The 12132-nt window shown below is 38.8% G+C and overlaps 1 protein-coding gene across 11 annotated transcripts in view; it reads right to left on the minus strand.

The window, feature by feature from the left end:
• Nucleotides 1-12132, minus strand: part of DOCK10 (dedicator of cytokinesis 10) — a 162611-nt gene that overhangs the window by 65015 nt on the left and 85464 nt on the right. For all 11 annotated transcript variants that reach the window (XM_055816762.1, XM_055816761.1, XM_055816764.1 and 8 more), the window contains 6 exons: nt 7872-8055; nt 6165-6250; nt 3936-4019; nt 2673-2828; nt 942-1163; nt 94-216 (listed from right to left, as the gene is read on the minus strand). In XM_055816762.1, coding sequence (XP_055672737.1) covers nt 94-216; nt 942-1163; nt 2673-2828; nt 3936-4019; nt 6165-6250; nt 7872-8055 — 855 coding nt within the window. The remainder of the gene's footprint in view (nt 1-93; nt 217-941; nt 1164-2672; nt 2829-3935; nt 4020-6164; nt 6251-7871; nt 8056-12132) is intronic.

Here is a 12132-nt window from a genome sequence, read left to right on the forward strand (position 1 = left end):
CACCGGCAAGATCTGCGAGCACAATTTGCCATGTCTTCAGCTTCCAGCAGGCTGAAGCTGACAAAGGAGGAACTGATGTTCTTGTTACATTACCTTAAAAGAATCGGGATTCTTAATGTAGGGTTCAGCACTGCTGGCAATGTTTCCTGTAAGCACCTTTTCTATTTTTGCCACTAACACAATCTCAGAATGAGGATTGCTTATGGAGAAAAGAGCCTGTGGATTAAAGAGAGAACAATTAAAAAGCATATAGCAATACTGGAGAAATTAAATACTACCAGTGCGCTCTGTTGATGGAAACAGTAACAAACCAAATTCAGAAAGGATTATTGAGGATTATTATCGCTACATATTGAATACAGCCAGACAGAAAATAAAATCGTTGTGCCAGTTCTTAAGTAAGCTTTTGCACATGCAGCACCTTGCAAGCACACTGACCCAAGTCAAGAAGCAGTATGACTGCGTTGGCATCACCTAACCCAACTGTTTCTCTTGGACGGCACTTAAATGCTGGCCTCCACCAGTCACATCTCAGAGGAATGTCAGGGAGAAGAAAAGATAATGTATGGCCTTTTGGGGTAAGGTTAACAGCAACAGCAAGAATGTGGAAGTACTTCAAGATTAATGCAGCATCTAGATGTTGCTTCAAGTTGTGATTTTGTTTGGCTGGTTTGGGAGAGGTCAGCAAATGAACCTGAAGAGCACAGGAAACATGGGTGGTTTGTCTACATAACAGACAACTTTTGTGAAAGGTCTGATTGTAAATGGTTTCTAAGTCTACACAGAGAGCTAGAAAATCAAGCGTCTGTACACAAGCACCACTGATATGCAAAAAAAGAGCATCACTGAAAACAAGAACCACTGGTAGTACAGACAAATTCTCTGATGAATATGAATACTACTATTGAACTAACACAAAATAGCAGTCACACACGGGATACCTGTTTTGGGTATTTCAGCCATTCTTCTGGGAACCCCTTGACCTGTGGTTCTTCCATTTTGTATGAGTCTGTATTTTCAACAGTGCCATTTTCTAATGAAAATGAGGAACCTGAAATCATCTGTCTAACGAGTGTGTGGTTCAAATCCACGTGAAAATCAGCAGAGATCTTCCTGCCATCCCTGACATCATACAGCGCCACGCTCACAAAGAAAGGCTCTACCTAGAGAAAACATCAGAAACGTAACATACGGTAACTGAGAGCAAGGGGGTGAACTCCATCTTTTAATCAGTTCCTGCAGCTAGAAAAAAAGCAAGCAAGCAAACATACACTATTTACAAATTATGAGATGCAGCAAAAACACATGCTCACATACCCCCCTACCGAAGTTAGTTTCCAACCATGTGATTCTAGGGGCTCTTAAAGGTAGTTTGTTAACAATGCACCAGGACAGTAATTGACAGCTAACTTACAAACTCACAGAATTTTTTTTTAAAATAATGTATTTATCACAGATAATTACTAGGGTAAAGGAATAGAGCCCCAGAGAAAAACGTTACAGGATTTTTAAAAAGTAGATTCAGAGACATTACAAAAGGAAGAAAAGTGAGGGTGGGTTTTCCAGCGATCATCAGAAATGCAGCACAAAGATGACAAATTAAGTACATGAAAAATGTTTACTGGTACAAACAAACGTGTGGATGTATTCTTCTGTGGGAAACACATTTCATTTTGCAAGGAAACCAAGAGCATTCAAACCACTCTGACAGCACCCACTTATTCTGTTATGCAGTACCAGGGAATTAAGTCCTATGGCTGTAAGTAACCTCCAAAGAGCCTCCATAGTTCTGATGAAATAATCAGTCTCAGAATAACACCTTCTGAGATGTCCAGAAATCAGAACCTTAAAACTTTGGAGATAAGGAACAATGCATGGCAAGTACAATATTCTATGCTTTTTTCAGCCTCTGTAGCGAATTACTGTATGCCCTTGGTACAGTTATCATGACTTCATTTAAACAGTTATTCCAGTCTGCCAAAAAAAAAAAAAAAAAGGTATTGATTACATCATGTTGAATATGCACTCATTGTAGAGGTCATTGTCAAATGAAAAAAAAAAATAAAATCAATGCCTCATATGTAATGTATGAAAGCTGAGTTGCCAGGACACTAATTTCTCAAAACTTTTCTGCTTCAGAGGAGAATTCACTGAAAGCTATGGACTGACAGCTACAACTTGCTTTTCCCTGCTTCTTTTCTTTTAAGTAAGAATAAGCAAAATTTTCTGTTTCGTCCTTTTTTAGCTGGGCTTTTCCACTAGGTGAAGCATCCAGTCCTTTCTATTTTGCCTTCTCTCCCGTAATTTAATCTGCTTGGTTTGTGGCGGTTTTTTGACAAACAAAAAACCAGTTCACCAGCAACTGATATTCAGTTGCCTCCCTACATAGGTCTGGGCAGTTTAAACTTTTTCTTCTTATAGCAATTGTTAAGAATCCTCAAGGATTTTAACATTTTTAATTCCTCATTGAACTGTAGCTAGAAGTCTGCAATTGAAATCAGCTACAAAATGTTTATTGAAAAGTTATCAGTTTCATTATCGAATCCAAAGGGATGGGCAGAGGAAAAGGAGTGAACGTAGTATGTGTACATGAAACAGCTTTTCTTCTTTTTCCCAAGGGGGAAAAAAAAAGAAAGAAGGAGAAAAATCGCAGGAAAATAAGTAAAGCTTACATTGGTTGCAGGATCATTTTCATTTTCAGTAACACAGGCCTGGAGATTCAAACTGAGGGATTTGCAAGTTATCAGGATCCTCTTTGCAGGCTTTTCTTCAAATGGCTTGATCACTGAGTTTGCCCCTGGAAACTCCTTTTTCTGAGGATTCAAGGACTGAAATAAGTTGGGCAATTCGTTATACATGGGAAAAGCATGGCATTCCAAAACTAAGTAAGCTTTCTAAAGGTCTTGGCAATCACTGAAGCACCTGAAAACCTCAAAAAGTTGGTCACTGCTGTTATCTTCACGTTACCACAGGAAATGAGTGTTATTCCTAATTTACAGATTAGGATGCAAAGCAAAAAGATTGCCTGAGGACATATATAATTGTCAGAGGCAGAATTCAGGATCCAAGTTAGGTTTCCCACAATTCTTTTTTTGTTTACTTACCGAGTCTGAAACTTTAGCTTTTTGTTTCCTTATATAGATTAAACAGCCTCATATTTTCAGACTGTAATATCACATTTTAGGATTAGATTTCAGAGGTTTCCCCCTTCTTGCCTCTTACTTATACACCACACTGCTATTTCAATTTATTTAATATTTTTACTAATGGCACTATATTTGACTGACAACAGGTTCAAATTTGAATATATACTGATACAGATTTTACTTAAGTCTTTTTTTAAACTAAAATAAAGTTTCCAGTTAAATCACCAACAAATGTACATTCAGTGCAAGGAATTACATTTTTTTGAATCATGAACTCTGACACTGAATGATAAGCAAGCTGAAGATAGAAAGAAAAGCAACCTGCACTTCCTGCATGTCAAGCTATTTTTTTTTTCCACACAGACAGCCTTTTGTACCACCAGCTCTACCTTCCCACTGTTTTTCATCTCCACTTTTTTTGTAGTCAAATTCAGTGTAATGAATAACAATAAAAAGACTGTTCTTGTAATGCTCCTAGTCCAAGAGAACATTCTGCTCCTGTAGTATTTTCAGTTTGCTTTAATGATTCAAAGCTTAGCTAGACTGGACCAAGATGACCTCCAGAGGTCACTTCCATCCTCAATCATTCTGTGAGCACATATGAGTAGACTCTGTACAGAAATCTCTACAGACTAGGGATAGCTTCCCTACCCCTTCAAAAGCTGAAGTCTTAGGTATACCCTGTTGCTTACTGAACTCCAGCTCTGGTAGCTTATCTAACCCGGTTAACTCAGACCACCCGTCTTTTAAAACTTCTGAGAACTTGAAAAAAAATATAAACTGACTTACTGCTATATCAGGATCCAAAGAGAAAAGATTCAGTCGCTCCGTATTTCGAGAGGCTTTCACTGTTTCTTCTGTTTCTGTGATGTACTGTGGTGACAGATAATAAATTAGTTTTCTGCACGAGAACAGAAATCCATAGAGTTGTCAGACTTCTAAACGAATGATCAATGTTTCGCTTGTAACAACACTTCTCATTTCTGCAGTACTTATCCCAAAGCACCTTCAAGCACTCTTTGAAGGTTATATGCTTGTGCAGCAGGGACTTTCAGGCCATGATATACTTGTAAGGAACCCAAAACCAGGTCAATTTAGTAACATACATGACGTTGAATTGCTTAAGAATCATCATTGTGTAAGATGTCAGAATGGTGGATCACTGCACTAAAACCACTTTAGGGATTCCCAAGTCGAGGGGAAAAACCCAACAAACAGCCCTACAGAAACCCCCTTGTGTCAGGGGAAGGGCAGAAAGGGCAGCAGGAAAGGGCAGCTTGGCCCTACAGGTGGGCAGACGCCCAGGTGCAGCATGTCAGCCAACAGTGAGGCTGGGAGTCCTCACCCCATCCATCTTCTGCCACAAGGCAGGATCCATCACATCCATTTTATTTCTGATGGACACAAGCCTAAGTTAATAATAAGCTCTTTGATAAAACCAACTCAACAACCTCCGGAAGCCACCTGATGCTTTCCTACCCTGCCTTTTCAAAGTTTATCCTTACATCTAACTTCAATAATTTCCCCCCCACACTATTTAAGCCCATTCATCTGACATGTGAAGTATGCTCTACACATTCCCATCCCCTTACAGATCCCTCATACCTTTGAAACTTTTTTTCTCAGTCTAAAGATGTTTATCTTTCTTTGTACTTTGTTTTTCTCTCAGCTTTCCTTTATTTTTCAATCTCTGAACTATTAATGGAGTCCACAACATTCCTGGTTGCCTAAGACTGAGTACAAACCTTAGCTGACACAGTACAGGCTATGCTCTTGTTCAGGCCACATTCAATCTTTTTTGTTTTTCACAACAGCATGCCACTGCTGACACATGTTAAGGAACGTGCAGAAGCAGCATCACAAGCCTAAGAGCCCGATGTCCGTTTCCTAACATGCTCCACGCATGGGCTGACTTGCAGAAGCAGGTCCTGATGGACTGGTGTACTGATTTAGGTAGAGATGGGATCTGGACATTTACCTGTCATGGACTAGGGACAGGCCACAGATCACTGCTGCAGCGAGCCCTGTAGAGCAAGGGGGGTGGAAAAGGAATTAACCGTATAAAGGGCAGTACAAAGACACAACACGCAAACCATCTAGTTTAGCCTTGCAGGCCACCAGTGGTCTCTGAGATATCTGCATTAACTAAATCATTAGAAAGTATCTATCCACAGACGAGATGATCACTTACCACTCTTGTCCTCATTACATAAACTCAGTTACACGTTATCTGGTTGGTTGGTCTTTTTTGTTGTTTTGTTTTGGTTTTCTTTTTTTTTAATTCTAGGTGACTACTTCATGTGTATGAATGCAACCTACAGTAAAATATAGGCTCAATTCTGTTCTCATTTGCATATACAGCTTTCAGTTCAAATCTGTGGGAGTAGCATCCTCAAACAGCATTTGGCTGTGTAGATAGATAGTACGTACAGCAGCTCACTGACAGAAGATTACAAACACATCATACGTTCAAGAAAAAGCAGTGAAATATTTCCAATCTAGCTTTTCATCAAAAAGCTTCTTAGCACTGTCTACAATTATCTCATCCATAAGAGGCATTTTAGGAGATCCAAAGGACAAAATGCCTCCCTCGATACTACAGGCATCTTTCAATGAAATTACATAAGGCGATGAGCCGTTCACAGCTCGTTTCCTTGTGAATCACACAGGAAATCTTGGCTCTCCAAGGGCCAAACTCTTCTGAAATGCAGTTAAAAAGAGTAAATATTTCACAGATATCTGCAGGGACCAGACCTTTACTGACTTCACAGTTCTAAATCAAACCACTCTAGGGAGCACCTACTTTGTTTACATCCAGTGGAGCTTTTCTCATTTAAACAAAGTCATCAGCTGTTTAGAAACAAAATTATTCCTGTCATTTGTCATGGCTCTAAAAATCACGATGGGCTGTGCTACGTTTTCAAACCTTTCACAATATAATGATCATTTGTTGGCACACAATTTTCACCTAGTGGCGCTTTCCATTAAACTTGTAAAGATAAATATAACATCCATTACTTTTGCGAAGTCTGGGTGCAAGGCGTTTTCTGAAGAATCAGTCTCTTCTTGAGAGCAATCATAATTCACCAAAACTTCTGCAGGGTCTTGAAAGTAAGAAAAAAAAATGCAAGTGTTTTTATTATACTTGCTGTTACCATTGGGTTAAAAAAGAATATCTATCCCCACGTTATTTCTTTTTATTCCCTTTAGTATCAACAGGCTAAAAAATGGAAAAGATACTGATGTAAAGCTCTGTCCTCCTCAACCTCATTTTCCGCTTGTGCTTACTAGCATTTAGCCTATATTTAAGGTTTCAAACAAGAGGCCTGACTTTACTCAGTAAAACATCCAATACATCCATCCATGACAAATATTCATGCCCACACCAAAGACACCTTCCTTTGCACTGCCAGTCCCTTGTGAGGCAACACTGAGAGTTTATCTCAACCAAAAGATTTTGGAGTCCCAGTAAAGGGAGTCTTCAGTGAGGCAGGCAGGACCTTACCTGCTCTTTGGGGAGGGGAGGGATGCAGTCTGGACTCCATGAGCTGCAAATCTATGGATCCAGAGAACAGCACTATACAGCAATCTCTTTGCTTTACTTCGCTCACCAGGGACCATTCTGCTTTCACTAGGTAATTCATCCCAGCGTGAAATAAGTAATTACAGCCATTTAGGGCCCTTCTGCTAAGAAAGTATCATATCTTTTGACAAGTTAACTCCATAGCACATTCCTGTTACTTGTTATCAGGTTTTTTAGCCTTATGTCTTTGACCTTTCATGCACCTATTTCTTCCTGTTTCATTAATATCCCTTATGGATGTTATCTTCCAAAGCACTTCTCTGATTCTGAAGTGCAAGTCTCTTGCGCCTCCAAATTATAAAAAACATCCTTGGCTATATGAAGAGTATTCTGTCCCTCCAAAAATCAGAATTTATTATAAACATCAGGCTAAAGCCTTCAATTAGCATTGAACTTCCCCAAGATTCATATATATGTGGATTCAAAGCTGTGATTCAGCTAAAAGCACAAGCCGTTGAAATCTGTATGAAGGTTTTAAGTGTTTTCAGTCTTAGAATTTCAGCTGGGGTTCATCCAGACTGAACATGTATTTATTATGTGGAGGAATGAGTTACTGCCACATGAAGAGTGCAGTATTACAGAGCATCCAATTCTTTTCCTCCACAGTGAAAGCATATTAATACGCAAACTCACAAAAGCAAGAAATGAAAAGTCAATAAGCTTCCAGGGAAAGAGCGACACACCACAGCTGGGATTTTTTTTTTGTTTGTTTGTTTAATTACTAGCTCCAGATTGTTAAAGAAAAAAAAAAATGCTGAAAAAAGAACTGATCTAACCTCTTTCCAGCACACAACTCTTTAAAACCTTCAGGCTCCCAAGACAGTAAAACACAAAGTACTAGCAAGATCACTGGCAGGACTATATTTGAAAAAGAGCTGCATATGCAAAGCAGAGCCACGTTGCTCCTGCTGACTTTGTGGGGAGCAGCTTTACCTCCCCCACAGCCTTTTGAAAATGATCTGTGGGGAGTTAGCTGACATTGTTCAGGGATTGCCAAAAGACTGGTGCTGCTTCGTCAGAAATCAATAGGTGCAGAATCCATTACAGACTCAGGCAGTTAAAATGATTCAACAGTGGTATCTGAAGGTTCAATTTTTTGCTTTGATTAAAAAAAAATAATGCAAGAGACTATTCACTCTTACCAAGTTTCAGATCAGTGAGATCTGCACTTTTCCTCTCCTGAACAGTTCCCTCTGGATTTATTTGCAGGATTTTGTTGAGAGTGAAAATCCAGTCATCCATATCCTGCTCATTTTCAGCTGCCAGCACAAAGTATGTGAGGTCGTTCATTTTCAACTCAAAGGCATGTTTCCTAAGCTTGTTATTCTGTTGGAACAAAAGGAAAAGAAAAATAAATACTCGAATGAACTATAAAAAGGTACTGAAAAAGGCATTCATAACACAGACTTGTATACAGCCACTCCTTAAAAATAACACTCAGGCAAAATTCAGCGGCTTTAAAGAAAATCCAAGTAGTGTGATATTAATGCAAATTCATGTCAGTTTATTGTTGGCTTTTTGTACATTCTAAATCTTCTATGGCCAAATATACATCTTCTATTTAGCCACAGAAATCTAAGACTACGGACAATAACACTTCAAACTGCAGTAGGGAATACCTCCCAAGTGGAATAATGAAAGACCTCTGGTGGCAAAGCACAGTGTTGCTACACGAGTAGTAGCGGTCTGGAGAGAATACCCCTAAAGCTCAGGTCTCCTGCACCTTACTACCACACCAGCCACTCAAAGGGACACTAAGTAGTGCCAAATCATACGCATATTTGCCAAGTGGGAACAGGACTGAATTCACCAAATTCAAACCAGAAAAAAAGCAAAGTCAGCACATGGTCAAAGACTATTCCAGCCCTGACTGCTGAGGTTGGACCTGAATAGGTCAAAGCTAATTGTGAACGATTTATAACATCTTCTGTTTAAAAATATTTACAGATACTGCTAACAGGCTACATAAAAGTAACAATCTCTGAGCATCTAACGAAGTTCAAAACACTGTGGTTAGGATGAGAACATTTCCACACAATTTTATTTTTATATTTTTCTGAAAGAGCTTCTGGATGATAAGAGTATAAACTTGGAATAGAGATTAAGTGGTAAATCTCTCCCTAAGATTGCAATAGGACAGACTCCTCCATGCGAAAAATTACAATGGGTACTTCCCACTGTTGCCTTTGTCTTAGAAGGATTTTAAAAATGATTAAGGTGATTTCAACAATACTTTGCAGGAGGCAAAAGGTGAGGTGAGTGCTGTTCAGTCATTACAATGCTGTCCCTTCCAAGCACAGAATAAGAGCCAGCACACAGTATACTAGCAGCAGGTTGAGTTCTGAGGTCTGGTCTGTATCAGCAGATTTTACCTGCAGTAGATGGTTAATCCATCAATTTCTCTCATAAGAATTAACAGGTGCTTAGTTACTGAAACAGCTCAATAAAATTAAACTGAGTGATGTGATCTAACAGAATATGCTTCATTCCTCAAATTTATCAAATTAGCGAGGCTTTTATCTTAGTCTTACAGAAGCAGTTGCATCAATTCTTTTTCTTCCTTGCTTAAATCTGAAAGAACACTGATGCATCCTATCCCCCATTACTTCACCAAACTCTTATAACCACTGTGGACATCAGCACCACCATTTTGTTTTCAGTATTCCAGAAAACTGCCATCACTTTGTTGACGCATCTAACCTTGGAGTGATTCTGAGAAATGAAAAACAATTCGTACATCCCATAACCAGCCATTCCACTCAATTTTATTTTTCTTCATTAACAGTTACAAGTAACATGACAATGGTAACCTTTAGTTCTACAGCATAACTATTTCTCAGTACAGTCCTATATTAACAAGTTACTAAGAATAGCTTCTGAGCCAGATGAGAGTGATATTTTTATTTAAGAACAGAGGCAAAATCTGATACTGATTAGCAGAGGAGGAGACAGAGAACCCAAGACACTGAGGATAAAGTTCCATTAACATTTCTTTTCCCAGCAGCAGAGATGATTTAGAAGTTTCCTACTCAATCTGTTGTTAATCACTTGCTCCAGTCCTTATATTACATGCCATGACCCAGCTCAGGAATCAGTTAGGACTGAACAACTTCTTCTGCAGCTACTTGGGTCAACAGAGTCAGTCAAATCTTGGCTTTTCAAAGTGACGTGGGATTGTGTGTGTGTATATATTGTTTTTTAGTTCTGCTACTGGAAATTCTCTCGGTAGGAAACAGTTTGCCTCTCAAGTACTTTATTGAAGTGAATATTCATTCAGGAATATAAATTTTAGTTCACCCAACACAGGCTAAGAATAGGGTTGGGTTTTGTAGCAATTGTTTTTTGGGTGTTCAAGATTTTTCTTGATCCCCATTATCACCCTTATCCTCCAATCACTGCATACATTCAAATTAACGTAAAACAAGGACTGAAGTTTCACTGAAACCTGTTTTTCCTGATACAACATGAGGGCTTGACCAAGAGCTAGAATTTGAACAAAACTATGCCAAGAATCTTAAGTAGTGGCCATTCAAAACTTTTAAAGATGGATTATTTGTGCAAGTGGATTATGTATACGGATTTATATACAATCTATAAAGAAAAATACTACAGACTAATTTATCTTCAGAGAGCACAAAGAGTAATGCATTCCTTGTCTATATTATGTACTTCCCCTCACAGACTTGGCCAAGATCTTTAAATCAGGTACTGTAACACTATCAGACATTATCTAATAGAGCAATACATCTCGCATGCTGAGTCTTAAGAACATTAGGGCAGGAAAGCTTCAATATCCACTTTTCCATCTGCACTTCAGACTTCTGGCAAGCAGATGAGATCTACAGCAAAGTCTTTGTTTCAAATCTAAAGCCAACTATTTTCTTCCCGATCAGTTAACAGGGGAAAAAAAAATAATAAAAAAAATACCATTTCTCAGTTTGCTTCTCTTTAAGTCCTTCCATATGGTATGTGGACCTTGAGGTTGACTTGCAATCTTCGACACTTAATTTCAAGTTTCAAATTTCTTCCAGAAGGAAATAATACAAGATTCAAACCGAAACTATGGATGAGCTATAAATGAAACATCAGGCTAAGTCTAATGCCTGCCAGGTCATTCTTCCAAAATAACAGAATTGGTTTGGAAGTATTTTGTATTTTATCTGGAGATGATTTTTCCAGGAAGTTTTACTACAATTAAGACATCCAACCTCTAATCAAACAGGACAGCGAAGTTATTCACAAAGAGTTAAATGACATATAACGGTACTAAACCTCATTAAATCAGAACTTTCCCATCACAGTTTTAATCTTAGACTATAGAATGTGGAAAAAAAGTTGAGTAAAACTATCTCTTTTATGGCAACTCTAAGCCAGGTTTTCTTTTTCAGCCCTCTGATTCCAAGTTCACCACAGACTTTGATGGCTGATGATACTTGCCCTGTTAGCCCCTTGGCTAAGACTCACTAGCAAAGATAGCTCATAAGTTTCTGCATCCCATTCTAAATGTCAATCAAAGATCAATCATGAAAACTAGTGTCTAGGGGTAGGCAAGACGAGAAGATACAGTTCAAACTGTTTGGGACAACTTGCAGGAACGCTGTAAGATTTAGAAGGCAGCTGTCAAAATTCAGTATGAGGATTTCAATGGTTTCTTGAGCTTTTTTTGTCAAAGATTAGTCAAAAAGGCCAGAAATCTTATGGTCAAGATGTTTCTGATGACACCCCATGACAGCAGAAACAACACAGCAGAAGAGACACCCTCTGGGATAGCATTAAATCTGTACCTAAAACCACACTACAGGGACATTCAGGGCTTAACTAAAGCTCTGGCTGAGACCCATCTTTAAAGAAAGCACATGCTGCCAGCATGCAGGAGCAAACAGTAATTTCTAAACAGAATTTCTACGTAAGAATCTCCTCTACAGCTTCTGCTACACATCCAAGCTAACTGTTAGGGTCTTTCAAGCCAATGGACTGACACCAGCAAACAACTTTGTCCTCCTACATATTTAACTCCATCCAGTCCTACACCTGTTTGAAAAAAGAAACACCCATTTGAACTACACTGGGGAAACAGTCATTCCCTACCGAGCTGGGTACTTTCCTGGGTGCAGAATGAGGTTCTGCAGGGGGCTGTCAGCAAATATTTTTTCCCAGAGTGAATTACTCACTGATTATTTTTCTTATGCCAAAGGGGTTTAGGGGTGAAGGAGAGATTTCTGAACCAACAAAGCTAGTGTTTATCACTGGTCTTCCCTCTGCCTTTGCATTACCTGAAAGGTTTCTTTCAAAACAGCCCTCAAATAAATCTGCACTAGTACTGTTACCAATCTTTACTGATTAATTAGTGAAGAATAAAGTATAGCTTTAAAAAAAAACAACTTTCCTTATTTAGTTACTCAC

The sequence above is a fragment of the Falco peregrinus genome, chromosome 12 (genome assembly GCF_023634155.1).
Source record: "Falco peregrinus isolate bFalPer1 chromosome 12, bFalPer1.pri, whole genome shotgun sequence".
Taxonomy (NCBI): domain Eukaryota; kingdom Metazoa; phylum Chordata; class Aves; order Falconiformes; family Falconidae; genus Falco; species Falco peregrinus.